This window comes from Acomys minous, assembly GCF_964271855.1.
Source record: "Acomys minous genome assembly, chromosome: 16".
Taxonomy (NCBI): domain Eukaryota; kingdom Metazoa; phylum Chordata; class Mammalia; order Rodentia; family Muridae; genus Acomys; species Acomys minous.
Genome location: NC_140498.1, coordinates 13,320,624 through 13,348,209, shown reverse-complemented (window position 1 = coordinate 13,348,209; position 27,586 = coordinate 13,320,624). Strand labels below are relative to the sequence as shown.

Below are 27,586 nucleotides of genomic sequence, written 5' to 3'. Positions count from 1 at the left end.
GAAATTCTTAAATATATATATATATTTAAGCTGGAGTAACAGGTGAGTGTGATGTCTGATTTGAGTGCTGGGAACCAACTCTACTCTATCATCCTCTGCAAGAGCAGTAAGCACTACTAACTTCAAATCCATTTTTTTCCCAGCCCCATAAAGACAACCTCTTTAAGTTTTTTTTGTTTTTTTTGGTTTTTGTTTTTGTTTATTTTTGGAAACAGGGTCTCACTCTATAGGCCCATCTAACCCAGAACTTGATATATATATAGACCATGCTATCCTAGAGTTCACAGAGATCCATTTACCTCTGCCTCCTAGGTCCTAAGATTAAGGTGTGTGCACCACCACATCTGGTGATCATCTTGAAAAATAAAATTCTTTTGTGTGCACATAACTTGTGTGAGCAGGCGTGCCGTGGCTCACGTTTCTGGAGGACCATTTTGTGGAGCCCATTCTCTTCATCGACCCTTCTGGAGGTTCTAGGCATTAACTTAGAAAGCACCTTTCTCTGGGGAGATGCCTCAAAGCCTATGATGATGGTCTTGTGTGCTGAGGCATAGTTGCCCACCCCACCCCCCTGTCCCCACCCTGCCCCAAATATCCATGTTCTAATTACTGGAATCTGTGACAGTTGCTTTCTATTAGCAAACACTCTGTAGATAGAATTGTTTGAGGTGCTGAAATGGGGAGACATCTGGAATATCTAAGTGGACTCTGTGTTTGAAAGAGACAGAGGAAGGCTTGCCCTAGACCGAGGCCATGTGACCCCAGAGCCAAAAGCTGGTGTGACCTGGCCAGAAGCTGTGGGATGCTAGCCACCCCTGGATGATAGAAAAGGCAAGGACAAGCTGGGCGTGGTGGCGCATGCCTTTAATCCCAGCACTCGGGAGGCGGAGGCAGGAGGATCACTGTGAGTACGAGGCCAGCCTGGTCTACAAAGCTGAGTCCAGGATGGCCAAGATAACATAGAGAAATCCTGTCTCTAAAATAAAAACAAGAAACAAAACAAAAAGGCAAGGAGAAAATTCCCTCTCCTGTCAGCATGTTGGTGCAGGTACCTTTTGGCCTCCAAAACTGTAAGGGAGTAAATTTCTCCTGGTTTTTAAATTTTTATTTATTTACTTTATGCATATGAGTACACTGTCTCCATGCACACCAGAAAAGAACATTGGATCCCATTATAGATTGTTGTAAGCCACCATGTGGTTGCTGGGAATTGATCTCAGGACCTCTGGCTGAGCAGTCAGTGCTCTTAATCTCTGAGCCATCTCTCCAGCCTGCACTTCTGCTGTTTGTAGTGATTCTCCGCAGAAAAGCTGTCAATAGTACAGCTGACTTGGAGTGAGGTTTGAGCCTTGTGGCTGCTCACTGTTAATATCCTTGGCCAGATACTATCCTAGAATTCTTTATATGATGGAAGTGTATTGACTGAGTTAACCACGGAGAGTCGACTGGGCCGTCAAAGGAGTCTGGAATCCAAAGAGGGTAGCCAGAAGCAGAAACCTGGGGGGCATCAATGGGTGACCTAATTAGATCACCCCCCAAATGGCATACCTAAAAGGGAGGCTTGCCAGGGGCTGAGCCTTATACACTCCATCTTTTAGAAACATAAAAAGGATCTGAGAGAGAGAGAAAAAAAAAGCTAGCAAGGAGGGCGGAAACCAGGAAGAGGTGAAGTCGGAGAGAGTGAAGCTGAAGAGAAAGTGAAATGAACGCTTGGCAGAAGAGGAGAGAGCTAAAGCCTCCTGCATTCTGGGGCAGGGAGGCAGCAGCAGAACTGGCCACTTCATTTGGCAACACAGAGAGATGCAGACCCATAATCCCAGCAAACCTAACGCGGAGGCAGGATTCAAGGTTACCTTCACTACACAGTGTGCTGGAGACCAGCCTGGACTACATGAGACCTTGTCTCAGGCAAAACAGAAAACAGAAAGGTGACGTTGGAAAGCGCCATTTGCAGTGGCTTGACGGAAATAACTCCATCAGAGTCACTGGTACAGAATGTTGAAATCAAAGAGTCTAAGGAACTTCTCGAAGGAAAGATGATGGTAGAGGGTTATGGGCTGCAGCTGCAGCCTAGCGGTTCAGAAAGGGCTCTAGTTGGCTTCAGGATGCGGATGCTGCAGCTCGCTTTTGCTTGGCGGCAACCGAGAGGCAAAGATGCTAAGTAGAATGAGCGATGTCAGAATCTCCTGACAGGCATACAAGACTACAATTTCCGGCAGGCTTCGCGCGGGGAGCCCAGTGCGCAGGCGTACGTCTCTGGCTCCCGGCAGCAAGTCCTGGCTCCAGCCTCCCGACGCCAAGGGGACGGTTTCTTCTTAAAGGAGAAACGGCGGCGGCGCGCGCGGTGGGCCCCGGTTCTCCCGTGGCTCTTGGAGCGAGCACGCGGGACCGGGAAGCGCAGGCGCAGTGTGGCTTAAGGCGGGTTGGGGCGCGCAGGTAAGACCCCGGCGTAGGCTGACCGGGTGCCCTGGCAGTGCTGGGTGGGCCTCCCCTGCATGGGAGGCACTGAGAAGGCCGAGGCGCGGCTACACGCACACCCCGCCGCCCCCTGGACAAAGAGGGCAAGTTTCCAGTTAAGGTCTTTAACCCCTACCTGTGGACCCCCCGGTACCCTAGTGCCCACCCTCCCTCTAAGAAGTAATGGCTAGATCCGAGAGCCGCGATTGCTGCAGAGGCAGTGTGGTCTGGTGCCCGTTCAGTGCTGACGGAGCGGGGGGCTCTGTGTGCCCGGAGCGCCCCGATGGCACCACATTCCCCAAGCAGGCCCGGGGCGCGCATGGCCTCTCCGGTGGCAGATGCATCCCGCCGGCGGAGGGAGAAGCGCAGACAGCTGGACGCGCGCCGCAGCAAGTGTCGCATCCGCCTGGGCGGCCACATGGAGCAGTGGTGCCTCCTCAAGGAGCGGCTGGGCTTCTCCCTGCACTCGCAGCTGGCCAAGTTCCTGCTGGACCGGTTAGGGGCCAGGAGGGACTGGGGCGGGCACCGAGGCAGATCCCCCAGCCCATCCCTACAGCTTCGGGTTTCTCCCTTGGGTGGGCTGGGTGAGCCCTGCCTTGCTCCTCCTCTCAGCGCTCCAGCGAATGGGAGGTCTGTGGGTTTGGCCCCTTTCAGTGGGGGCTGAGGGAGGTTGGCTTCCTAGTCGCTGAGCTGAGTTGACCCAAGCTCTTCTCTGGCAGGTACACCTCTTCAGGCTGTGTCCTCTGTGCAGGTAGGTAAAAGAAGGTAACAGGTAGCGGCGGCTCCCAGACACTTATGCCTACAAGAGAACTGGATCAGAAGCCGTTTATGTGTTTGGTTTGGGAAGAGGATAAACCCGAAATAGCCTGTCAGGGTGTTGGGGTGGGTGGGTGGGTGGGTGGTCTGGGCTAAAAACAAAAGCTTCTCTGGGGGCTGAAGCGGTGGCTGGGTGGTTAAGAGCTTGTTCTTTTACAAGAGCAGCCAAGTTTATTCCCAAGCACCCGTGGCAGGGGGCTCACAACTGCGTGTAACTCCAGCTGCAGGGAGATCCAACATCTCTGACTTCTTGGAGCACCTGCACTCATGTGCCCTCACCCAACCACCCCACAGATACATAAAGCAAACTAAACACAAGATATTTTTAAAAGAATGCTTAAAACAAAGCAGCAAGACAAAACCGGATAAGCCACATCTGGGCTGAGGTTGCCCATGGGTTTACAGGGACAGGATGGTCTGAGTGGCTTTCTAAGTGAAAGGGCTTTCCAGCCTTGCCTGACTGCCTCTTCTTACCTCCAGGTCCAGGGCCTGTGCCCCCAAAGGGTCTGCAGTACCTGGTGCTCCTGTCTCATACCCACAGCCGGGAGTGCAGCCTCGTGCCCGGGCTTCGGGGGCCTGGAGGTGGAGACCGGAAGCTTGTGTGGGAGTGCTCAGCAGGCCACACGTTTTCCTGGGAACCTTCTTTGATTCCTACACCTTCAGAGGTGCCTAAGCAGGCCCCCCTTACACACACTCCTGAGGGGACCTGGTGCTCAGAGGTCCGGAGGAAGCAGGAACCTGAAGGTAGGGTCTTCTTTAGCTCAGACTGGTTTATAAAACTCACCTTTTTATGGCTCAGTGGTTAAGAGCGCCACCAGCTCTTCCAGAGGTCCTGAGTTCAATTCCCAGCAACCACATGGTGGCTCACAACCATCTAATGTAATCTGATACCCTCTTCTGCAGATAAGCACTCATATGCAATAAATAAAATAAATAAATCTTTTAAAAAATCTTTTAAATTGTGATTTGCTTATTTGGCTGTGATTAGGGTCTCACGTGGCTAAGTAGCCTGGTTCTGCCTCCACCTCCCAAGTGCTGGAGTTACTAATCCTTTTATGCTCGCAAAGTAACATAGCTTCACATGCATTGCTAGGTATAGGAGGCGAAACTGCATCGTGATAGTTCTACCTTTGACAGAAGCTAGAAACCAGGTTTGAATCTGTAAAGTGTGCAGCCAAGCCAACCGGGTTGCCTCCTTCTCTTATGACCTGCTTGTGCCAACAGGATTGGGATGTGAACAGCAGGAGAGCGCTCAAGACACCAGGCTGTCCAGGTGAGGGGCAAGGCAGGTCTGCAGAGGTAGCGGGGGTGAGGTGGCAGTTTCTCAGGCTTGTCTCTCTTGAGCTTGCAGGGGAATAGAATCCTCGCTGGAGACCTTCCCGCCCCCAGGAGAGGACCAGGATGTGGAGGAGGAGGAGGAGGAAGAGGAAGAGGAGGAGCTGCTCAGTGATGCCAGCCCATGGACCTACAGCTCCTCCCCAGATGAGCCAGTTGGGATTGAGGGAGGATGCTGACCAGCTTGAGAGAGGGAGGAGGCAGCTGGCCTTATAGCTCAGAGATGTGCCAGCCAGAGGACTGGATGGTCTTGTTGCAGGGTGGGCAGGACAGATCCTGGGGAGAGCGGACTGTAGGCTTTGGGGGATGTGGCAAAGGGCTCTGGGAGGCTGATAGCAGAGAGCAGGAGAGCGCGCTGTGGGAGTTGGGGCTTTTCTATTGAGGGGTTAGGACTAGGTCACGGGTGACGGATTGCCCAGAGAGATAATGCCCCCTTCCTGCTTCTCTCTCCAGCAGTGAACCAGATGTCCCTAGGCCACCTCCATCCCCTGTTAGCCACACACCCGAGGAGGGAGAGATCCCGCCAGTGCCTGCAACGCTCCCCACTCCGTGTGCTGTTCATGCTGCTTCGAGCTCCATAGCTGCTGTGACATCAGATGCTGAGGTGCAGCTGGGACTCAGCAGGACCCCTCAGGCCTCTGCAGAGCTGCAAATGACTGAGTCTCTGGACAGGTAACCTGGTGGCTGAGACACAGAGGGCAGGGGTGTCCTGGGTGTGTCATTCTTGAGGCCTTTGGCTTCTCCTTTGCTACCCATAGCCCTGGGAGTCAGGCCCGGTCTGCACTGCACCCGACCTGGGATGAGGATACTGCCCAGATTGGGCTCAGGAGAATTAGGTAGGCCTAGGGTGGTGGGGCTCTGGGGAGGGTCAGGAGTGAGGCCGAGCAGGCAGGAGTCCTGCCCCCATTCTCCCCCACCAGGAAAGCTGCCAAAAGAGAGCTGATGCCCTGCGACTTCCCTGGCTGCGGAAGGATCTTCTCCAACCGGCAGTATTTGAATGTGAGGGAAACAGGTTGAGGCCCGTGTGGCCACTGGGGCTGGGGAGGAAGCTGAGGTGTAAATAGAGCCCAGCTGTGGCCCAATTGTCTAGCATGTGCAAGGCAGCACTGCTGTCTTTGGTGCAGAGGGAAAGGCCCGTGCTTCACAGTCAGTAAGGGCCTCTGGCCCCACGTGTAGGGAAGCCCAGAGGCATGGGGAAGTGTAGGTGGACAGGATGGGCCTGAGAAGGGCATCAGTGGGTCAGACATGAACCTTGTATGTGGGAGAGTGCAGCAGCTGCTGTAGTTAACTGTGGAAACACGGGATTAGAATGCAGGCGGCATCCTGTGCCACCCATGATCCAGGATGTGACCAGCTCACCTAAGAAGGCCTTGCTCGTTAGGGAGTTCAGATGGAAGCACGTCTGCCGTGTGTGGGTGTGGCTTAGTCGGGGAGCACTTGCCTGTCACATGCTGGGGCCTGGGTGGGAACTCCAAACTGAAAAAAGAAAATAGAAAAACAGAAACAAAAACCAAAATATCCGAAAGGACCCCTTCCCCTCAGCAGCGCTTTACTTTGAGAGCCTGTGGGCCTGTGTATTTCCAAAGCAGATTTTAGGAGAAAGCCACACGTTGGTGTGTATAAAAGCAGTAGCAAGAGACTGCAGCGCATTACTAATGTGGGCTGTTGTGCTCACCTCAGCCACACTCTGCCCCTGGCATACAAGGTGGCATTTTGCACAGGGACATTGTAGTGATGATGTGCAAGGAAGTGGGCATCCAGAGGGAACAGATGAAGGCAGTTAACGGTCAGGGTGGTAAGGTAGCTAGGCTCCATAGTGCATAGGTAAGGGTGAGGCCAGAATGGTGGCCCAGACACTGAGAGAACTGTGGTGGGGAAGCCAGGGTGGAAGAGGAGCCTGCCTGCTCACCCAGCTCCAGTCAGTCTCCTTGGGAAGGCAGCCATCTGTCCGACGCTTTTCTCTCACCCACCCGCCAGCACCACAAGAAATACCAGCACATCCACCAGAAGTCATTTTGCTGCCCTGAGCCGGCTTGTGGGAAGTCCTTCAACTTTAAAAAGCACTTGAAGGAACATGTGAAACTACACAGCGGTAAGTGGGGGGGAGGCGAAACCCCTTCAGCTGCCCTGGGCAGGACTCGAGCCCCCTAGTCCCTGTGTGCATTAGAAGGCCTTGCCTCCTTGAGGTTGTTAATAACCCTAGTCAAGTGTCTACTCCTGTCACTGAGGGTCATGAAGAGATGGGAAAGCAGGGGAGTGTGGAGAGCAGGAGAAGCACTACACGTTGCTTCTGTAGTGAAAGAAGCCTTGCAGCAAGACCTGAGTGAAGCGAGGAATGGGCGGCAGGTGGTGGGGATGGGGAGGAGGCCTCCAAGACCACAGTAAGGATGATGTGGCTTCTGCTTTGAGGTGGGACCATTGTGAGGTCTTCTATAGCGGAGAGATGGCTGACTTCCAGGGATGGCTGTGGCAGCTCTGAGGAGAGTCAGGGCCTGTGGATGAGTAGAGATGAATGCGCACTGATGGTGATGGCTTGGGCCTGCCAGCCATCGTTGGTGGGCAGCGGTTGGGACTCTTAGGTGAGTGCAAAAGGGCTGGGTGAGAGGGATGGATGAGCCACAGGTGGGACTGGCAGGGAGAGGGACTCAGAAGATTACAGTGTGGGCAGCTGGGTAAAAGCTGTTGCGTTCCTAAAAGCAAGGAAGAGGCCAGTGGGTAGGAATCTGGGTTAATATATGATAATTAGATGTCAAGATGTGAGTATGGGGTTTATAGAGTAAGCAGAAATCTGTCATTAGCATGTGGGTAGTGCTTGGAGCCATGAGGGAGGGGTGGAGATTTGATGTGGTCCATCTGCCCTCAGAGGGCAAGCCTCGGGGAGAGGAAGGCAAAGAAAGTAGCACTTGAGGAGACAAGTGCAGAAACTGCTCCAGGAAGGAGCGGGGACAAGTTGACAAGAGATGCAGGCCAAGGAAGGGGGACCAGAGGACGAGACAGTGTGACAAGAGCTCTGGTGTGGGAATGGCAGCCAGAGTGGAGTGGGTTCAAGGCGAGCAGAGCTGAGGGCGTGGGAGAGGCTGCAGTTCTGCTGGGCAGATAAGTAAGGTCTTAGAGGGAAGGTGCAGAAAAGCTTGTGGGGTGGAGTAGGAAAGGATGGCTTGCTGACAACAGGGTGGGAGGAGACTTTGATGAGAAGTGAGTTCTGAGAGGCAAGGGGGAGGCATCCACACATTCACATATATGGGCATGGGGTGCTAGTTAACTGGTGGATTTGGGGGACAAAAGGTGTGGCACTAGAGTGCTGGAGAGAGCAGATGATCTTCAGGATTCTGGACAGTGGGCACTGCAGAACCCGTCAATGAAAGGAAAGACCATGGTGGGGGCGTTGAGTACGCATGTCTGTCACCAAGCAGGCCAGGGGCTAGGTTTGGCAAGCAAGTACTGCTAAGGGACATGATAGGTTGGTAATGTGCGAGATGGCCATAGAGACAGCTGTGAAAATGGAGCCAAGAGGGGAAGGCTAGGAGAAGGTAGTAGGGATGGACAGTGGCCTGGAATCCTTAGATTGCCACACTAGGACAAGGCAGGAGGTCTTGGTTGGAGCCAGGATGCTTGAAGTGTTTGAGGTAGCACAGTACTTGGTAGTGATGTCTGAGCTGTGTTGGGGGATAAAGCGGGGAGGAGACGGATACGGGGCTGCTGGATGCAGCAGGGGCGGCTGGCAGGTGTAGAGGCCTTGAAGCCAGAGCTTGTGGTGTAAGTGGGAGGGATGGAGGTGAATTATATGATGGCCAGGGCTTCAGAGAGCTGTGACAGTCTGAAGGGCACCGCGGGAAGCGAGGACAATGTTTCTGCTGTAGGCCTGTACGTCTGGTGCCATAGGAGAGAAACCCCAGCATCCTGAGAGCTGCTGTGATGATGGGTCATAGCAAGTGCCATTGGAACTAGCAGGTTCAGTGAAAGGAGAGAAGATGTGGCCGCTTGCAGCCATGGCACTCGGGGTGGCAGGTGGACCGGGCACCTTGGGGCTGGACTGAAACCCCAATTTCTGACTCCAGGCTTATGTGTGACTGCCACTTGGAACTTCCTATTCACAGAAAGCTCCAGCTTTCCACTCATTACTCCTTTGACAAAGACCCAGCCTGAGGCCCCAGATAGGGGAGGTGTGCCTGTGGCCCAGGGCCTTGGCAGTTGGACCTAGGCACTAAGGGTGACAAGAATGCAGTTTTAGATGCCCCACTGTCTATCTCCTTCAGGTTCAGGACCAATCAGGTTCAGGAGGTCAAGATGCCTATTAGGGCTCAAGACTTCTGAGCCCCACTACTGACACCTTCTGTTGGGGGTGGTGGGCTAAAGCCTGAAGACAGATGACCGAGTGTCCCTTGTGTGCCTACAGACACCCGGGACTACATCTGTGAATTCTGTGCTCGTTCTTTCCGCACTAGCAGCAACCTTGTCATCCACAGACGAATCCACACAGGAGAGAAGCCCCTGCAGTGAGTGCCAGGGGCCATGGAGGGAGCTGGTATCTGGCAGCCAGGCAGTGGGCTGCAGAACCCCAGGGAGGTGAAGGTGGACCAAGGCTCCTTCCTGTCTCTGGCTCCAGGTGTGAGATATGTGGGTTTACTTGCCGTCAGAAGGCCTCCCTAAATTGGCACCGACGAAAGCATGCAGAGACTGCAGCTGCCCTACGCTTCCCCTGTGAATTCTGTGGCAAACGCTTTGAGAAGCCAGACAGCGTGGCAGCTCACCGCAGCAAAAGTCACCCAGCCTTGCTCTCAGCACAGGAGTCACCTGGCTCTTTGGGGTCTAGTCCCAATGTCTCTGCCCCTGAGCCCCTGCAGTCTCCTGAGGGTGCTAGCCTCTGCACCTCTTCTGACTCCAATCCTGAACCCTCAACAGCCATCTCTTCACCTGGGGTAGCAGACCTCAGGGACACAGAGAAAAGTCAGGTGATGATCCCCAGGAACTAGGGTATTGGAATGCAGTTGAGGGTAGGGCATGGCTGGGCTCCAGATACCTGGCTTTAGCCTTCAAGGAAACAATAAATGGTATTTTACACAAGTGTGAGCAGAGTATATGCTTTTGTGCTACAGATGTTAGGATCTGGGAGTCTTTTGAAAATAGACCCCACTCACATGCTCAACTTCTTTCTAGACTTACTTGCAGACTCCCTGCAGGGTATAACATCTGCCTCAGCCTAGGGGAAGGTGGCCTAGAGAAGGAGGCAGATGACACGGTCCTGTCTAGCATTTGCCTCTGTCTAGCATTTGCCAAACAGCTGAGCTAGGAAAGAGTTCACAGTGGGTGGGTTTTTGAGAGGTAAATGGACTGTGGATCCATTTGGACAAATGGACTTGTCAGTGGGTTAACCCTTCGATCAGTTCATAGCTGAAGGCTATCAGGCGGTGAGGCCGGTCACTGGGGAAGTGTCTTTGAAGGGTATCTTGTCCCTGTATCCTGCCCCAAAGTAGGTGGCCTGTTGTGCCTGTCTAATTTGGTTCAGGATCAAAGAAGTGGGGCCAGCTGACAATGGAATAACAATATGGAAACCATGAGCCAAAATAAATCCTTAAGTTGATTTTCTTAGGTATTTTGTCACAGCAGTGAAGAAACCACCACCAAAAGGGATGACATCTGGGGACTGGTTCTGACAAAGGGGCTTTTGGTGTCACAAACCCAAGCAAGTAACAATTTCACCAGCTATAAGCAGTCATTGACCAATTCCAGGCTTACATCCTGTCCTTGCCCAGGACTTCAGGGAACTCATTTTCACAGGCCTTGAAGCTTCATCTGGAAATAATTTTTTGTTCACACAGTGCCACTGGGCATTACGGACCCACAGTCTTGTGCTGTATCCCAAGGCAAACATTTCCTACCCGGCTAGAGAGCTGTCCTAAGAGCCACTTATTGAAAAAAAAAATTATACTTCTTTGTGTGTGCACATGTACCACAGTGCATATGTGTTCACGGGACCCAATTCAGGTTGTCCGCAGGTACCTTTACTTGCTGAACCATCTTGCTGGGCCCTAAGAGTCATCTTGTCAAAGGACACATGGATGGCCAGGCTGAGGACGCTGCCTATCTTTGTGCAGGCTGATTACCTCTGTAAGGGAGTAACTTGCTAGAGATCCTGGTCCTTTAATGAAGGGAGCCATTCCAGCCTCCCATGCTGCCTTTGTTACCTCTGCAACTACTTTTCTCAAACAAGACAAAGCAGTAGAGATTAACAGGCAGATAAGAAACAAGGGTCCTAACCAACAAATATATTGCCTGAAGAGGCAGCAAAGATAGTGCTAAGGCCCCATACCTGCAACAGAGAGCAGGTGGCAGCCCCAGAGTGCACACACCCTGGCCTGTCTTGCACAGGGGTGTGGTGGTGGTTCTGACTCCTAGTACTCAAGAGTTGGGGATACAAGGACGGATAACGGGAGAGCTGGAGAGGATTACCATTTAGAGACAAGGCAAGGTAGGTGAACGGCTAGCAACAATGCAACAGCAGCAGGCCTGGCTTCCCAAACCATTTGAGCTGCCCTTTTCGTAGGGGCTGAATGTGTTCACCCAGCCACCTCGTGGAACCCACTTAGCAAGTCTCCTGAAATGGAGACACTAAGAGTCCTGGCTTCTCCTGTTCCCTTGGCCCTGTGAGGGCGAGGGGGGCACCTATTGTCACCTCAGTGACCACAGTGGTAGTAGTGGCTGCAGCTGCAGCTGCAGCTGCCCGAGCACGTCTATGGGACCGCTGGTGCTGGGATAGTGACCGGCCGTGGCTAAAGAACTTGCCACACTCTGTGCACTCTGCTGTCCGCTCACCTAGGTGTGTCTTTCTGTGCAGTGCAAGCTTGGAGGCAACACTGAAGGATTTGCCACACTCTGGGCACTTGTGTGGTTTATGGCCTGCATGGTTGCGCAAATGCACATTTAGGTTGGAGATGCAGGTAAATCGCTTGCCACACAGCTCACAGTGGTAGGGCTTTTCCCCAGTGTGCGTGCGCAGGTGTTTGGTGAGGTCCGAGCGGTCTGTGAAGCCCCGGCCACACTCCGGGCATGGGAAAGGCCTCTCCCCTGTGTGGCTGCGCTGGTGCACTACGAGGTCATATCGCTGTCCAAAGCCCTTGCCGCAAGTAGCACATATGTGCGGCCGTTCACCCTGGTGGCTACGCTGATGGCGTAGCAGTGTGGAGCTCTCGCTGAAGCAGCGTCCACAGTCGCTACACGCATACGGCTTCTCCCCAGTGTGAGTACGCTGGTGCCGCACCAGTGTGGCACTCTCCAAGAAGCCCTTGCCACACTCAGGGCACTTGAAAGGTTTCTCCCCAGAGTGCCTCTGGAGATGTCGTGTAAGTGTGGAACTCTTGCTGAAGCTCTTACCACACACGGCACACTGGTGGGCCTCAGCGCCAGGGTCACTGAGGCTGGGGACCACGTGGATACGGGAATGGTTCCGCAGCCCAGCGCTGCTGTGGAAGGCCCGGGGGCACTGTGTACAGTGGTAGAGCGTGCTGGGGGAAGGAGCAGTGGCAGTGGCAGTCTCTGGCGGGTGCGCCCGTGCCAGGTGGAAAGGAAGGGCGCTCTGCCGAAAGGAGCGGGCACACAGTGGGCAGCGGTGGGGCTTCTCAGGTGGGTGCTGGCGAACCCGATGCAGCAGCAGCGCAGGGACATGAGGGAAGCGACGACCACAGAGGCGGCATGGGCAGTTGTGGCTGCGCCTTCGGTGCGTCCCCAGGTGCAGGTCCAGCAGACTGCTGTGACTGAAGCTCTGGCCACACTCACTGCAGATATAGAGGGTCTGGCCAGCATGGGTCCGCCTGTGCGCACGAAGGTCTGCGGCTCGAGCACAGCGTTCACCACACTCTAGACAGCGGAAACGCTTGTCACCACCATGGGCACGTTCGTGCCGCAGCAGCACTGCGCTGTACCGAAAGCTCTTGCTACACTCACTGCAGGAATAAGGTCTTTCCCTAATGGTGGCCACGCCTGGCGCTGTGAACATGATGTCACCTTTTCCAGTCAATAATTTGTGGTTTTAAGGCCTGGAAGTACCAAAGGAAACAGGCTAAACTGCTCTGCAGACTCCAGGGCTGCTTCTTTCAAAGGCACATGTCCCGGCGGTTCCAAAGGCAGGCTACAGCTGGGCTCATCATGGTGATCCCTGCAGAGAGGTCGCCCCGAGGTCAGCACTGGCTGCAACAAGTTTGGCTGGGGACACAGAAAAGGCACCTTGAACTCTCTAAGTCTGTAACATTAGCTAATCAAGAGAGGAAAGCCACGAGTCCCACAAATTCAGAGGGGTCTCTGTAGTGTCTAGAAAGGAAAGAGGGACAGATCACACCTGCCCATGAAACAGTAGGTATGGATTCCAAGGGGTGTGTGTGTGTGTGTGTGTGTGTGTGTGTGTGTGTGTGTGTGTGTGTGTATGTGTGTGTGTGTGTTTCTTTGCTAGAACTAGGAACCCTCATCATTGCTGGAGAAGCCAAGAAAGAAATGCCTGACTTGTTTTCTGGTGAGATTTGGGCCCCTAGGAACCTCTCATTACCTGGCATCCCTCCTTGGCCATTTTAATGCATCCTGGGTGGGAATCCCTTATTTACCAGAAAATAGGTCTGACACATTTGCTGACCCAATGGGTGACACAGCTGCACTGATCTAAGGACAATACCTCACACTGAGTGTCCTATGCTGGTGACAGATCCCAGGCCCTCAGGGAGCAGTCACTGGTAAAGTCAACCAGGATAAGATAAACCTTTGTTTTTATAGACATGAGACACCACACAGGGTACCCTTTAGTGAAGTGTGCTCTCAGATCAGCATTTTTTTCTTTCTTTCTTTTTGGTTTTTCGAGACAGGGTTTCTCTGTGTACCTTTGACTGTCCTGGACTCGCTTTATAGACCAGGCTGGCCTCAAACTCACACTGGTTGCCTGCCTCTTCCTTCTGAGCGCTGGGATTAAAAGCGTGCCCCACCACGCCCGGCAAATAGTTACTTTCTTGTGGGAAGTGAAAAATCTATCCTAAAAGCCCGCATGTTGGCTTGGCTGAAGAACACACTGACTTGGCCTCTACCTTCTGTATGTCAGTGGATGAAACCTGTGGCCAACAGCAGCAGGCCTGAGGTGTGAGTTCAGGGTCTGATGCCCTCCACGCTGGGTGGAAGGACCCCCAGTGCCTTTTTTCTGGAGGAAGAACGGACTTTCTTTCTTTCTTTCTTTTATTTTGAGGCAGGGTCTATCTATGTAGTTCTGGCTGTCCTGGAATTTGATACATAAAACAGGCTAGCCGTAAACTCAAGAGATGTAGCAGCCCCTGCCTCCAGAGAGCTGGGATTATACCACCATGTTGAGAGACCCACCTGCCTGAGTGCTGGGATTAAAGGGTGCATCATCACACCCAGAGAAAGGTCTTTATCTCACTCATGTGTGCGCGCGCGAGCGCTCTTTCTCCCTCCCCCTCCCACCTCCTGCCTCCTTTTTTTGTTTTTTAGACAGGGTTTCTCTGAGTAGTCTTGGCTGTCCTGGACTTGCTTTGTAGACCAGGGTGACCTCTGCCTCCCAGAGTGCTGGGATTATAGGCTACAGGTATGTACTGCCACGCCTGAATGAGGAAGGTATTTCTTAAATGGTTATTTTTAAATATTAAAACTAAGGGAGAATAGTGCCTCGAGTTATCATTTCCTACTTACCTGATATCACTCCACTTTCTGTATGTCATGTCCCTTAACCACCCCCCACCCCCGCCCGCAAATCTGGACTATTTAAAACCCCAGACATCTTATTTAAAGATGCTTTTTAAATCTTGCAAAGCCGGGTACCTTTGTAGCCATAGAACAGACTTTAAAGTAGTTAACTCTGAATCCTCCAGGAGGAGCTTTGTTTCTACTTTTAATTTAATTGTAGTATTTATCTTATGTGTATGAATGTGTGTCTATGTAAGGATACATGCATGAGAGTGCAGGTACCCAGAGAGACCAGAAGAGGGCATCAGATCCTCCGGAACTGTAGTTATAGGCAGTTCTGAGCCACCTGAAGTGGGCACTGGGAAGTGAACTTGGGTTTTATGCAAGAACAGTATATACGCTTAACTGCTGAGCCAACTTTCCAGCCCCTTATTTTTATTTTTGAGCCAGGGTCTCGTTATATTGCCTTGGCTGGCCTTGAACTCACAGAGAACTTCCTGCCTCTATCTCCCACATGCTGGTTATTTAAAGAAAACAAAAACCCAGTGGCTGGTTTCGAAGGTACAAGAGCAATGCTCTGACTCACCTGAGGTCTCTGGGAGGCTGGTACCTCAGCTTCTGGGAGCTCATCCTCTCCAGTGCGTCCTAGGGATCACGCCCAAGGAAAGTAACCCCCACACACAACACATATGTACACATGAAAGGCAAATAAAATAATATTCCATCTCTTCCTATAACAGATATGAATGTAGGGTGCAAGCTTGCTGTGTGGCTTTTTCACATCTCTTCCTTACTTCATCCCATTACATGAGCAAAGAGGTCCTTGCCTAGGGTAGAAAACATAGAAAAAAATGTTATAATGCTTAGAACAGTTAGAAGTTATCCTAAATATCACTAATCTGAGAGTGAGTCTTTTTAAAAATTTTTTATTTTATTAATTTATTCATATTATATCTCAATGGTTATCCCATCCCTTGTATCCTCCCATTCCTCCCTCCCTCCCATTTTCCCCTTACTCCCCTCCCCTATGACTGTGACTGAGGGAGACTTCCTCCCCCTGTATATGCTCATAGGGTATGCTCAGCTCTCCTTGGCTGAGAGAGAGTCTTCAAGTGTTATATAAGAAGTATACTTTAATTTGGAAAAAGGTAAGAGCAATTACATGGGATGAGCAACAAGTCCTAACTGTTGAATACTTTACTATTTTAGTGTCTTTCAAGCATAGTTTATCACAACTCCAAGTCACTATCAAAATTAATCACGCTTTGGTATAGTTATTAACAGTCTGCTGTGCGAATCCAGTCAGTTCTCTCTGGGTGTCTCTTCTGCCATACCAACATTTCTTGGATAGGAAGAGAGACCCAAGGCAGGAGTCATAGAGGCTGTCCAGCTTGAAGCCAGAGTTGTTCGGCCAAGTTGGCCAAGTAGGAATGAAGCTGAGGGACTTGCCCAGAGCTGTGCTAAGAGCTGCGTGTACCAACTAAACATTTCGAAGAGTTGTGATGCTCAAATGCATTTATTTACAAGTTTTAACATGAAAATGATAGATATGCAAAATAGCTCATCCACACTGTTTCGGGTGGAGATGTACCAAGTTTTTTCTAGTATGCACAAGGCCTTGCGTGCAATCCCTAGCATTACATACACACACAAAATATGGTTAACATTTTATTCCCACTGGAGCAATAATATAAATACCTTCTAAATCCTGAGACAACTTAGAGGAAGAACAGTGTCCCTCAGAGGCTGGTATTAGAACAACGTTGCTGCTGGGCGAGGTGGTACACGCCTTTAGTCCCAGCACTCGGGAGGCAGAGGCAGATAGATCCCTGTGAGTTCAAGGCCAGCCTGGTCTACAATGCGAGTCCAGGACAGCCAAGGCTACACAGAGAAACCCTGTCTGGAATGTGACCATTAGAGCCACACTAGACATGGAGGGCCATTTCCCTCGTACCCTGAGGCTCTAGTCCCTGGCCATCCCTTCCAAAGGATATCACTCACTTTTCTGGAAACCATCTAGGAGACCTTGTTGGAACTCGGGCTGCAGGTTGAGCACCACCACCTCTTCCCGCTGCTACTGAAGAGTAAAGCACTGCTATTGCCATGGGCACCAATGCCTCACTCCACATATCTGTGTGTATGCCCCTTTCATCTGCGCAGCACTACTCTGAGGTGGTGGCGATCCTTTACCTCCCCACTCCCCATGTAAGCTGAGGGCTTGTCTAGTGACAAGAAAGGTGGCTGAACTCTCACATTCCTCAGGTCCCCAAGAGTCAGCGTGTGTGTGCTACATTAATCTTAGGGCCCTGGCCAGGAAAGAGAACTCAAATGGGGGCAGGAGCGTAGGGTAGGAGTGTGGACTGTGCCTCTCCAGTGAAAGTGACTTTTCTGTTGGATTCTTCCTACCTCTAGGAAGCTGAGATACTGTTGTCCCTTAGGTTCTGTGACCCCTGAAGTCAGGCAGAGGCAATCACCCATTCCTTTCCAGATGGGATGTGAGTGGAAGGGTTTATGGCCATATTCAAGAAGCTGGCTGGAAGAGGAGTGTTAACAGCCTCCACGGCAAAAACCAAGTCTGATCATGACACAAATACAAATTCAAAGTTTTGGTTTCATGAAGACTGAAATCTCAGAAGGCTAGAGATTAGTAGGGAGGGAGGGAGAAAATACAGACTGCAAGAGCTTATCCTTTGTCTCTCTAACAAATGTGCAAAACTGAAGTACAGAGCGGCTACATAGCTTGAACAGGAAGAACGTGGGAGAATAGACTGTCCCCTCTCTGGGCCTACCAGTAAGATGGGCACACATAACACAGCCTATTCTGTTAGAAATGACATGCAGTCACATGTCCGTTAACAATGGGATGAGTCCTGAATTGTGGGCTTGTCCTTGTGAATATCACAGAATTTACTTATACAAATTCAGTTATAACATTACCAAGTGATTGAATCTTTTTTTTTTTTTTTTTTTTGGTTTTTTGAGACAAGGTCTCTCTGTGTAGCCTTGGCTGTCCTGGACTCACTTTGTAGACCAGGCTGGCCTCGAACTCACAGCGATCTGCCTGCCTTTGCCTCCTGAGTGCTGGGATTACAGGCGTGCGCCACCACGCCCAGCTTTCCAAGTGATTGAATCTTAAGGGATCACCAACACACAAACAGAATAAAATGTAGTTCAGGGTCAAGTGGCTATGTTAGTTTTATCCGGCTCTTCCAATCAGTTCTCTACGGTCCTATCTAACACATACATATATGTGTGTGTGTGTGTGTGTATGTACACACACACACACTTTGCTTTGGATAACTGGGTTGGGATCACAACCTGTGAAGCTCCCTGTAAAAGCCACACATATGAAGATTCGCAGAGCGATTAGAACTTGCATGGTGGTGAAGACTTGGATTGCTGCAGATGCAGAATCACCTTCTGTCATCTTTAGTCCTTGTAACAGCCATTTATCAACCACCTCTGCATAAAGCTAAGGTCCTTAAGAATGTGTCAGTTTAGGAGACTACTATCTTCTACTCACTCAGAAGCCAAGTCTGTCACCAGATAGTATCGAAAACCTATAGCATGGACTGACAAGACGGCCTAGTGATTTTAGGAGCAGTCGCTGTTCTTACAAAGGAATGAACCTTGGTCAGTTCTCAACACCCACCCACGTACGGTGGCTCACGAGTGCCTGTAGCGGTAGCTCCAGGGGAAGCGATACTTCTGCCCTGCATGAGTGCGCGGACTCCTGCACATTCGCAAACACGTACACACAAATAAACCCCGGGCTAGCCCGCCCGCCCTTTTGTTTGCAGGCTTTTCTCACCTGCTACCTTTACTTTATTTTGGAGACAAGGTCTCATGTAGCTCCAAGCTAGATGGATTATGGTGGCTAATAACACGATACAGGAACTTGTTCCTTATGTTTTTTGTTTTTAAAACAAAACAAAACCAAAAAAAAACCTGTTAACTCTCTCCCAAACACCACCTTCCTGGCCACCCAGGCTCATCTCACAGCACCCCCAGCCCACTAGGACCAGCACTCTGAGCTGAGGTGGGAAAGGTGGCAATAAAGTTATCTCCGCTATCTTTAACCAACTTAATAGTCATTTAGTATTCACCTCTGTATCTAACAGCGTTTGTGCACCAGAAAACATTAACTTATACCACTAGCCTCCAACTAACCTGAGAGCTAGGACAGCGTCTAAAACTTAACAGCAGGTACCTTCCCAAATGCTGTAGCCGGCCTACATCTCACGTTACCGTCTGCGGAGCTTTCGTTTTATGTTGTCAAACCTGCTTAGAGGAACCAGAAAGGCAAGCATCCAAATTCTGGTTCTTCCATGACTAACTGTGTGACCTTGAGGAGGGGACTTAGGCTGCCTGTGCCTGCAGCCTGGGATAACTCAGTACAGGAAACCATGACAGTTTTCTATGGAAAGAGAAAGGTCAAAGCCGCCAGAAACCCGAGAACTTAAGTCGCGCGGCACTTGGCGATTTGACTCCTCAGGAGCGTCCTTATTTAGGCAGACCCTGAATCGGGGGCTTAACTCACTGGCTGACTCCTATCACATTACAGCCTGCCAGGTCTTTCTGGCTCGGCCCCAAGAATCCTTTCCCACCGCGTTGGCGCACGCGGGCCTTCCTTAAGCCACCGGCGGGCGCCGGCCGCCCTGAGCGACGCGGGACTGCGGGGCGCACAGCACCCGCTTCCCCGGGTCTCCTGAAGCGGTCACTACAGGCCTGGGGACTGTCACCACCCCGTGATCCGCTCCAACAGGAAGGCGACTTCGCGGCCGCCAGGCCTTGTGGACAGCACCGCCGCCGCCGGCCTTGGAGCAACCTGCGCAGGCGCACTAGCCCGCCGCGCCTGCGCCGCTCGCCGCCCTCCCTTCTCGGCCACTTGACCCGGGGTTGAGGGGAGACGGCGGCCGCTGAGGGCCGCGGCCCCGCCCGCCATGCCAAGAGGCCCTGAACCCCCCTCACCAGTCGCCGAAGGTCCGCTCCGAGCCGCGTTCACCTCAACGCGCTGCCGACAGTGCTGGGTTCAGCGCGCGGAGGAAGAGGCGGGGGCGGGGCGGGGCCAAGAGACCGCATGCTGATTGGCCGGCTCTGCTTGTTGGTCACCGGTTGTCCTTCGATGTCTCTGGTTGCTGGGGCATCGAGCCCGCGCAAGCGCACTAGTAGCCTGCCCTGGCGGAGGGCGGGGTTAACTGGGCGAGCGGACCTGGCGATGGTGTCTGTCACCCGACAGGCCCTGCTAACCTGCTTTCGGGTGTCCACGCGTGGGCCCCTTTCTACCCCTCAGAGGGAAAGACGTCGAGCCCATTGCCACGTTGAGTTGAGTCTGGGCTGCAGCAGGTTACTTTAGGGAGACCAGTTGCTGTAATCCGTCACCAAGCAAATGTCTTCCTATAATCGGTGAGGTCAGACCGGATGCTCACTATCTTGATTAATCTTCCCCATAGATTAATGACCCGCACTGGTGCACTGTTAGGGACAACGGTAGTCCTGTTCTGCTGATCAACTGTCTTCCGGGTCGAGACCAGTGTAACTGGAGACGGCTTCCAACCAACCCTTCAGAGCCGGGATGTCCAACCAGCTGCCGCACGCAGCCTAGGACGCCTAGGAACGCAGCCCAACTCAAAACCGTAAACCTACCAGGGACATAGCTCAGCTGGCCGACTGTTGGATTAGTTGAGGCCCCGGAGTTTATTTGCCAGCAAGTACCACATAAGACAGGTTGGTGGGACGTGCAGACTTGAAAATGCAAGCACTTCAGAGGTGGACGCCGCCACAGGATCAGCAATTCAAAGTTAATCGTTGCCTCGGCAGTTCCTAGCCAGTATTGATCCTGACACCCTGTGGTGCTTAGTTTTGTCAATTTGATAGGATGTAAAAATCATCTGAGAAGACCGCCTCAACGAGGAATTATATGGGTTGAGGTGACCTGTAAGCAAACCGGGGAGACATTTTCATAATTAGGTTAAGTGACGTGGAAGGCCCATCCCGAACGTGGGAGGTACCATTTCACGGATTAGTTCTGCACCGTTCAAGTACTGAGACGCTACCGAGAGCAAGCGTCAAGCAGCCGTTTGCTCGCTGCTCGTGACTGGATGTGAGGCAGCCAGCTTCCCTAAGCTCCAGCTGCTGTGACTCTGTCACAGGAACAGACTATAACCTGGAGTTGAGCGCTAAAATAGTCTTTGCTCTTTGTCAGAGTATTTTCCACAGCAACAGACATGAAACCGTCTCTTTAGAAAGAGCCTGTGTTAAAATAATAACAAAATAACAAAATTGTAATTTAACAGGTTGTGTGTATGTCTTATTTTGTAACGACTTAACAATTGTTTACTTTTTAGATGACAACAGATTGAAATGTCACACAAGATAAAAATATGGCTTTGTTATTTGTATGTATGCATGGGCTCAGTTATGTGGTGTTTTCCAGGGTGTTATCTTCTAAGTGCAGACAGTGAAACCACTAGATGTTACATATGCTTGTAACGAGTTGAGTGAAAGGCAGCCACGGTGAGGTTTTAACTTGTCATCTGCAGAACAGGTTTCACACTCTGTAGCCCTGGTTGGCCTGGAACTCAGTATATAGACTAGAGTGGCTCCAAACTCACAAAGATCCACTTGCTTCTGCCTCCCCAGTGTTGGGACCACCGTGCCCTAAATGAAGGTATGTATTATTTGATGACTAAAGGCATCTTCACACCTCACCCAATCCACACATTGCCTGCTGGGCTTTAGCCCTCCATGCTGCTCTGGACCCAAACCTTGCTTTTAATTTTCCTGTCAATTTTCATAATAAAAGTAAATGGCTCCTTTTCTGTCATTATTTTAAGCCTACCATGGTTTCTAGCCTCAAAAGAAAACACAACCTCAGGGCTATAAAGATAGCTCAGTGGGTACAGGTTCTTGTGCACAGACCTCATGTGTTGCTGTTAATTTACCAGTATGACCTAATAATGTTTATTATTAGGCCTATAATTATTATTACAACAGTATTTTCTAACCTGCTAGCAATCAATCAAGACACAGACACCTGTTATATTTTAAAATGGCCTCAGTTAACCTGGGGCAGGGCAGATACTAATGCCTTAAACTACTCCCCATGGTGGGGCAGGTATGGGATCCCTGTCCCAATCCCATGCCATCTGCTTCTAATGATTTCTATCAAGCTACCTCTCATCCATAATCCCAAATATTTGCTAATTATCATTATTTGGGCCAAGTCTCCATCCATGCTGGCCATGTGCTTTTCCTCCACTTAACCCATGATAGCTTCCTTCCCAAGATTCTCTCTGTCTCCCCCCAGCCCAAGAACTTTAGCTACTTCTATCCCATTTCCCCAGCCCAGGGTGATGGCCTTTTGATTGGTCAAACAGGTTAAGCTCTTAGGCAAGCAGTAATTAGCATCGCAATACATCCGACCATCCTCCAACACTCACGGCCTGAATTTGATCCCCAGATCTCACAAAGCATCAGTGGAGAATCAACTCTCCTGAGAGAGTTGTCCAGTGCTCTCTACACATGCACCCCAGAGGTGACTTGCACATAAAGGACTATCGTTCAGCGGAAAGTGGACAGATGATGGCATTTTTGTTGTGGCACTCTGCTGAGTTTTCAGGGAATTCGTGCCAGCTCTCTAAGCCTGTGACTTGAAAGGCATTCCATGCAAAGACACGTTGCCAAGTTAGGGGTTGTTGAAGGACAGTGTCGTAAGGAAAAGCAGAAAACTTCGTTTTGGCACACGGTGTCTCTCTTCAGTTATTACATTACCCACCAATGGTCAAATGGAATGCAGAGCTGCTATCTGACATTCAAGTTAAAGAAAAATGTGACCATGTCTGACCTTTATAGGTCTGATCTGCCCAGAGACTCACATTCCTCACCTTATTTATGGCAGCAGCTATATCTGAGCAAGTATTTTTTTTTTTTTTTTTTTTTTTTTTTGGTTTTTTGAGACAGGGTTTCTCTGTATAGCCTTAGCTATCCTGGACTCACTCTGTAGACCAGGTTGGCCTTGAACTCACATCGATCCACCTGCCTCTGCCTCCCGAGTGCTGGGATAAAAGGTGTGGGCCACCACGCCCGGCCTGGAGCAACTATTTTCAAGAATGGGCAGTGGTGGCGCACGCCTTTCATCCCAGCATTTGGGAGGCAGAGGCAGGTGGATCGATGTGAGTGAAACAGGGCAATAGGTCTAGGAAGTGGAGTGGGAGAGTCAACAAATCATGCGATGGTCTTTTCCAGTAGGCTGAGAAGCGAAACCAGACCCGCACACATGCTAGGCAAACGCTCTATCACAAGCTCAACTTTCCACAAGCTCTTCCCGGTGCCACTGCGCCTGCACATGGCTAGGTAACAGACAATAACTAGACCGTCACACACCCTATCCCATACCCAGGAGTGTGAGCATCCCTCGGTGGGAATGGCAGGACTAGAGCCATCGTGTGAGCCCTGGGAATGTGGGAGGCCTGCTGTTACTACTGCATAAGGGTGAGATGCAGTTTCAGCCACCAGGTTACTAAATCACTGTTTTCCATTATGTGTTTCCATTTCAGCTCCACATAAAAACATGTCTGCCCTCTGCTTCTGCTTCTTTTCCAAATAACTTCATAGTGGTCAACAGACAGTTTTCCAATGGTAGAAAGAACAAAGTACAGCAAAATGAAAGGTAGTAACTTAGAACTGGAACCGAAAGACTGGGCTGAATTGCAGACCTCATTTGTTTGTTTGTTTGTTTTAACAGCATGGAGGTTTTAATTAACCTCAAGTTAATGGAAAAGCACATTAAAATGGGTTCCAGGAAATTAAAGAAGATAAGTAAGAAACGTCATTACCAATAACACCAACAATACAAGTGAGTCTAATAGCTCGGCAATTATCTTTTAAGTTAGATGGCGGTGTTTTTTTTTTTTTTTTTTTTTTTTTTTTTTTTTTAGAAAGACTTTTATCATGTCTGTGGGCATGTGGATTCGTATTGATGCTCAAATGCCGTAATTCCAGGCAATTCTGAGCTCCCCGACATGGGGTGCTAGGAAGGGAGCAGCATGCTAGTCTTAATTGCCGAGCCATCTCTCTAGATCTTTGATAGTAGTCTTAATAGCAAATGATTGGGGTTCCTGTTGCTTATAGGGTGTGGTCCACTTCCCAGAAGAAAGACTGATTATTTCTCTTTACCCTTTGGTAGGCAAGCTAACTGTGAAGGGCTATCAGTCAATTAGACATAGGTAAGCTACAAAGATAGACCACTGCTAAGGTATTTAAAGATCAACACCTTTGAAGACAAACTTTACTAGCTCATGATGTCTCAGTCTTTAAGGATTAAATTAAGAAAATAGTAATGTCAGGAAAAAATTATGCCAATGTTTAGAAAGCTGAGGCAGAGGATCATAGCAGTTTAGGCCAGTACAGTAAAATTGCCTCAAAAAGCCCCCAGGAACCTGCTAGTGGATCTGCTAGTCCTTCAAACTCCTCTCTGCCTGACATGGCTATGCTCTCCATCTTTAATCTTTTTAAAATTAACGTATTAATTTAAAATGTGCACATATGTATATACACTACATGCATGCAGTGCCCAGGGAGACCAGAAAAGGGCGCGGGGTCCCCTAGAATTGGAGTTACAGATAGATAGTTCTGAGCCACCGTGTGGGTGCTGGGAATTGAAGTCAGGTCCTCGTCTCTGTTTTTCTATTTTGAGACAGGGTTTCTCTGTGTAGCCTTGGCTGTCCTGGACTTGCTTTGTAGACCTGGCTGGCCTCGAACTCACAGCGATCTGCTTGCCTCTGCCTCCCGAGTGCTGGGCATTAAAGGCATGCGCCACCACGCCCGGCTGAAGTCAGGCCCTCTTAAAGAACAAGTCAAGTTGTTAGGCTTACACAGCAGTTCCTTTACCCATTAAGCCTCTCACCAGCCCAGACCTTTGCTTTCATTTTTTATTTTCTTTACAACATATTCTAAACTATCTTTATTAAAAACTGTTTTTCAGGGGTTGGAGAGATGGCTTGGAGGTTGGGAGCACTGACTGCTCTTCCAGAGGTCCTGGGTTCAGTTCCCAGCAACCACATAGTGGCTCCCAACCATCTGTAATGTGATTTGATGCCCTCTTCTGGCCTGTAGGTGTACATGCAGGCAGAACACTGTATACATAATAATAAATAAATGAATCTTTAAAAAAAACACACACACACACAAAAAGCCAAAGAACTGTTTTCCCTCCTCAGGCCTTTAATTGTAGCACTTGGAAGGTAGGTTTTCAGGACAGTCAGAGTTACATAGTGAGACCCTGCCTCGGAAACCAAACAACCCCCTCCCCAAACAAAGCCCAACAACAACAAATAAAATAATAACAAGTCGTTTTTCTGGGGATAGAGAAATTGCTCAATGGTTAAGAGTACTTGCCTCTGCGGAGGACATGGATTTGGTACCCAGTACCTACATGACGGTTCACAACATCCCTAACTCCAGTTCTAGGAGACCCAACATCTCCCTTTAACCTCTGAGGGTACCAGACATGCATGTGGTACAAACACACACATGCCGTCAAAACACTTACACACATGCCTTCTAAAAACAACAACTTTAAAACGAAAACTGCCAGCTTTTGCAGTGCTAGGCCCTGAACTCAGAACCCGGGGCCTTGCACGTGCAGGCTAGTGCTGTATTTCCACAGTCCATTTTTCCTTTTTCCTTTGGAGACAGTATCATACTGTTGTCCAGTATGGCAACCTTCTGCCTTAGTCCCCTTAAGCGATGGGATTACAGGTGTGCACCACTAACCCAGCGTTTCCCTTTTACATTTGTGTGTGTGTACTCATGTGTGCTGACTCACAATAGCCCTCTCCTTCCACCATTTGGGTCCCAGGGATCCAACTCAGGTTGTCTGACTTGGCAGAAGGTGCCTTGTAACTGCTGAGCTAACTACCAGTCCATATCTTATTTTTATTTTATTTCTGAAGGAGTGTGTGTTATCAAGGGCCTCAGGCACGCTAAGCAAACCTGTCAGTAGACTACACCCTCCAAGCCTTAAGTAGTTTTCCACAGGGTTAGAATGGAAGGAGAGAATTGGGAACCGAAGAACTCTCGGCACCTAACGTTTCCATCCAAACCTCTGTACTAAGAGAGGCACACATCCTACCAAGGTTTCTAGCACGCACTCGTCCTGTCCCTAAGATGACCCAGTCCCGTCCGCTCCATTGAAATACCTGTTTGAGAAAACTCAATGCTGCCAGGGGAATGTACTGTTTATTTAGGGCAACATCTGCTAATAACAGATTCCCAACTTCTTTTTCTTAGACTTACTATAAAGAGCCTACTTACTACAAAGAGCCTACAGTTTTTTGAATCCTTATTTTGTTGCTTTAAGGTCGTGTTTGTCTCTATTGCTCTTTAGGGGCGCTCTTCTTCTTCTTCTTTTTTTTAAAAGTATATTATTTATTATGTATACAGTGTTTTGCCTGCATATACAACTGCACTCCAGAAGAGGGCATCAGATCTTATTGTAGATAGTCGTGAGCCACCATGTGGTTGCTGGGAATTAAACTCAGGACCTTTGGAAGAGCAGTCAGTGCTCTTAACCTCTGAGCCATCTCTCCAGCCCTAGGGGCGCTCTTCTTAAGAAGCCACACATCTTTGCAATGTAGTCATTAGGAAAGACAGTGTCTTAGAGATGCATGAGAGAGGTTCTTTGGTCTAACTTTAGTCAGGCCTCTGAACCCTTTTCTAAGGCTGGCTATCTGTAAACTATCTTGTAAAATCTAGTTTTAATACAGAGGACTTTGTGACGTCAGCCACCAAGACCACCCCTCTACCAATCCTGCATGTCAGGCTCCCCAGGATTGTCTTAAGCAAGACCCAGCTAGGTTGGCTTAGCCCCCTTGGTTCTGCTTATCCTTCTCAGATTTTCATCCACTGACCCCAGCACTGATCTTTGGCTATAAATTTCCCCTTGTTCATGCTCTACTTAGAGTCCAAATCCCCCCTCCACTGTACTGGCCCCTATATCTATCTGTACAACCCTTTCTACCAGAGGTTCTCAGCCTGTAGGTTGCGACCCCTTTGGTGGGTCACACATCAGATAGCCTTCATTTCAGATATCTACAATAGATTGTTTTTGTTTGTTTGTTTGGGTTTTTGAGACAGGGTTTCTCTGTGTAGCCTTGGCTGTCCTGGACTGCCTTTGTAGACCAGGCTGACCTTGAACTCACAGCGATCCACTTGCCTCTGTCTCCTGAGTGCTGGGATTAGAAGCGACCGCCACCACACCGGGCTACAATAGATTCTTAAGTAGTAATATTACAGTTATGAAGTAGCAATGAAACAATTTTATGGGTGTGTGTGTGTGGGGGGGTCACCACAATATGAGCAACTGCATTAAAAAAGGTTGCAACATTAGGAAGGTTGAGAACCGCTATTTTGTACAGCCTTCCTAACCGTTCCTTTAACAAACCACGGAATACTTTGTTGTTTGTTTTTCGAGACAGGGTTTCTCCGTGGAGCCTTGGCTGTCGTGGCTCACTTTGTAGATCAGGCTGGCCTCAAACTCAGAGAGGCCTGCCTCTGCCTCCCCAAGTGCTGGGATTACAGGAGTGAGCCACCACAAAACACTTCTTGACACGGAACAGAATCCTAACATAACTGCCAACAAGAAACACGCTGGCCTCAGGGCATCACCAGTGACCAGCTCTGTAATTCCTTTCACTTCTGACTAGGGAACCCTGGCCTCCTTCCCCTTTCACATTGCCCGTAAAACACCTCAAGACCCCTACACAAATAGGAATGCAGTTCTCGACTATTAAAAAAAAATCTTTTATTCACCGCTTTACCAAACAGAAGTTCGACAGCACCTCAATGGGAGGAGAACTCGGCCCTGATGGGGGCCCATCATCATGGAAGAGCCTGATCCAAGGTCGTCAGGTCTTTGTACCCCAACCAAGCATCCCACTCAGCAGCTCTTCCCATGGCCTCGGTGCGTCTTGCACAGCCATCCGTAGCAGTGACGTCCAGACCACCCATGAACGGATCAGGGAGTGATAAACTGGGCGAAGTTCTTAGTCGTTGTCTTGGAAAGTGCCAACGGTGCGGTCCTTGGCGGGCGCAGCAGCGTAGCTGGCACCCAGTGAGGCTCTCTACTTAGCGGGAGAGACGGCGCCGGCTGCAGGGCCCGTGAGAGGTTCGCTCACGGGTCCTGACACAGAGTCCTCTTGCTTACTTGAAGCTGGGGTGTGTGTGGGGGGAATCACCTTCGGAAAACAACTTTTGTTTTTATTAGTAAACTCTAGACCCGAGAGCGAGGGGAAACCACCGAAAG

General features: G+C 50.2%; 2 protein-coding genes across 12 annotated transcripts; one reads left to right on the top strand and one right to left on the bottom strand.

The window, feature by feature from the left end:
* The first annotated feature begins 1,999 nt into the window (after positions 1–1,999).
* On the top strand, positions 2,000–9,678 carry ZNF692 (zinc finger protein 692). Of its 5 annotated transcripts, none has more exons than XM_084761891.1 (12): positions 2,014–2,436; positions 2,761–2,952; positions 3,177–3,208; positions 3,754–4,017; positions 4,498–4,546; positions 4,625–4,759; positions 5,065–5,280; positions 5,367–5,444; positions 5,529–5,607; positions 6,586–6,700; positions 9,005–9,104; positions 9,215–9,678. In XM_084761891.1, exons 1-12 carry the CDS (start codon positions 2,174–2,176, stop codon positions 9,579–9,581), a joined length of 1,890 nt encoding a protein of 629 aa, XP_084618017.1. In that variant the 5' UTR covers positions 2,014–2,173; the 3' UTR covers positions 9,582–9,678. The 5 variants fall into 5 exon arrangements, with proteins under 5 accessions (XP_084618019.1, XP_084618018.1, XP_084618017.1 ...); XM_084761889.1 differs by having other exon boundaries at positions 2,016–2,436; positions 5,062–5,280; XM_084761890.1 differs by having other exon boundaries at positions 2,018–2,436; positions 2,764–2,952; positions 5,062–5,280.
* Positions 9,679–10,166: 488 nt separating this feature from the next.
* On the bottom strand, positions 10,167–19,387 carry ZNF672 (zinc finger protein 672). Of its 7 annotated transcripts, none has more exons than XM_084761899.1 (3): positions 19,252–19,387; positions 14,867–15,107; positions 10,167–12,912 (listed from the first exon to the last, which is right to left on the bottom strand). In XM_084761899.1, exon 3 carries the CDS (start codon positions 12,599–12,601, stop codon positions 11,192–11,194), a length of 1,410 nt encoding a protein of 469 aa, XP_084618025.1. In that variant the 5' UTR covers positions 12,602–12,912; positions 14,867–15,107; positions 19,252–19,387; the 3' UTR covers positions 10,167–11,191. The 7 variants fall into 7 exon arrangements, with proteins under 7 accessions (XP_084618025.1, XP_084618020.1, XP_084618026.1 ...); XM_084761894.1 differs by having other exon boundaries at positions 10,167–12,807; XM_084761900.1 differs by having other exon boundaries at positions 10,167–12,760.
* Between the last annotated feature and the right edge of the window lie 8,199 nt (positions 19,388–27,586).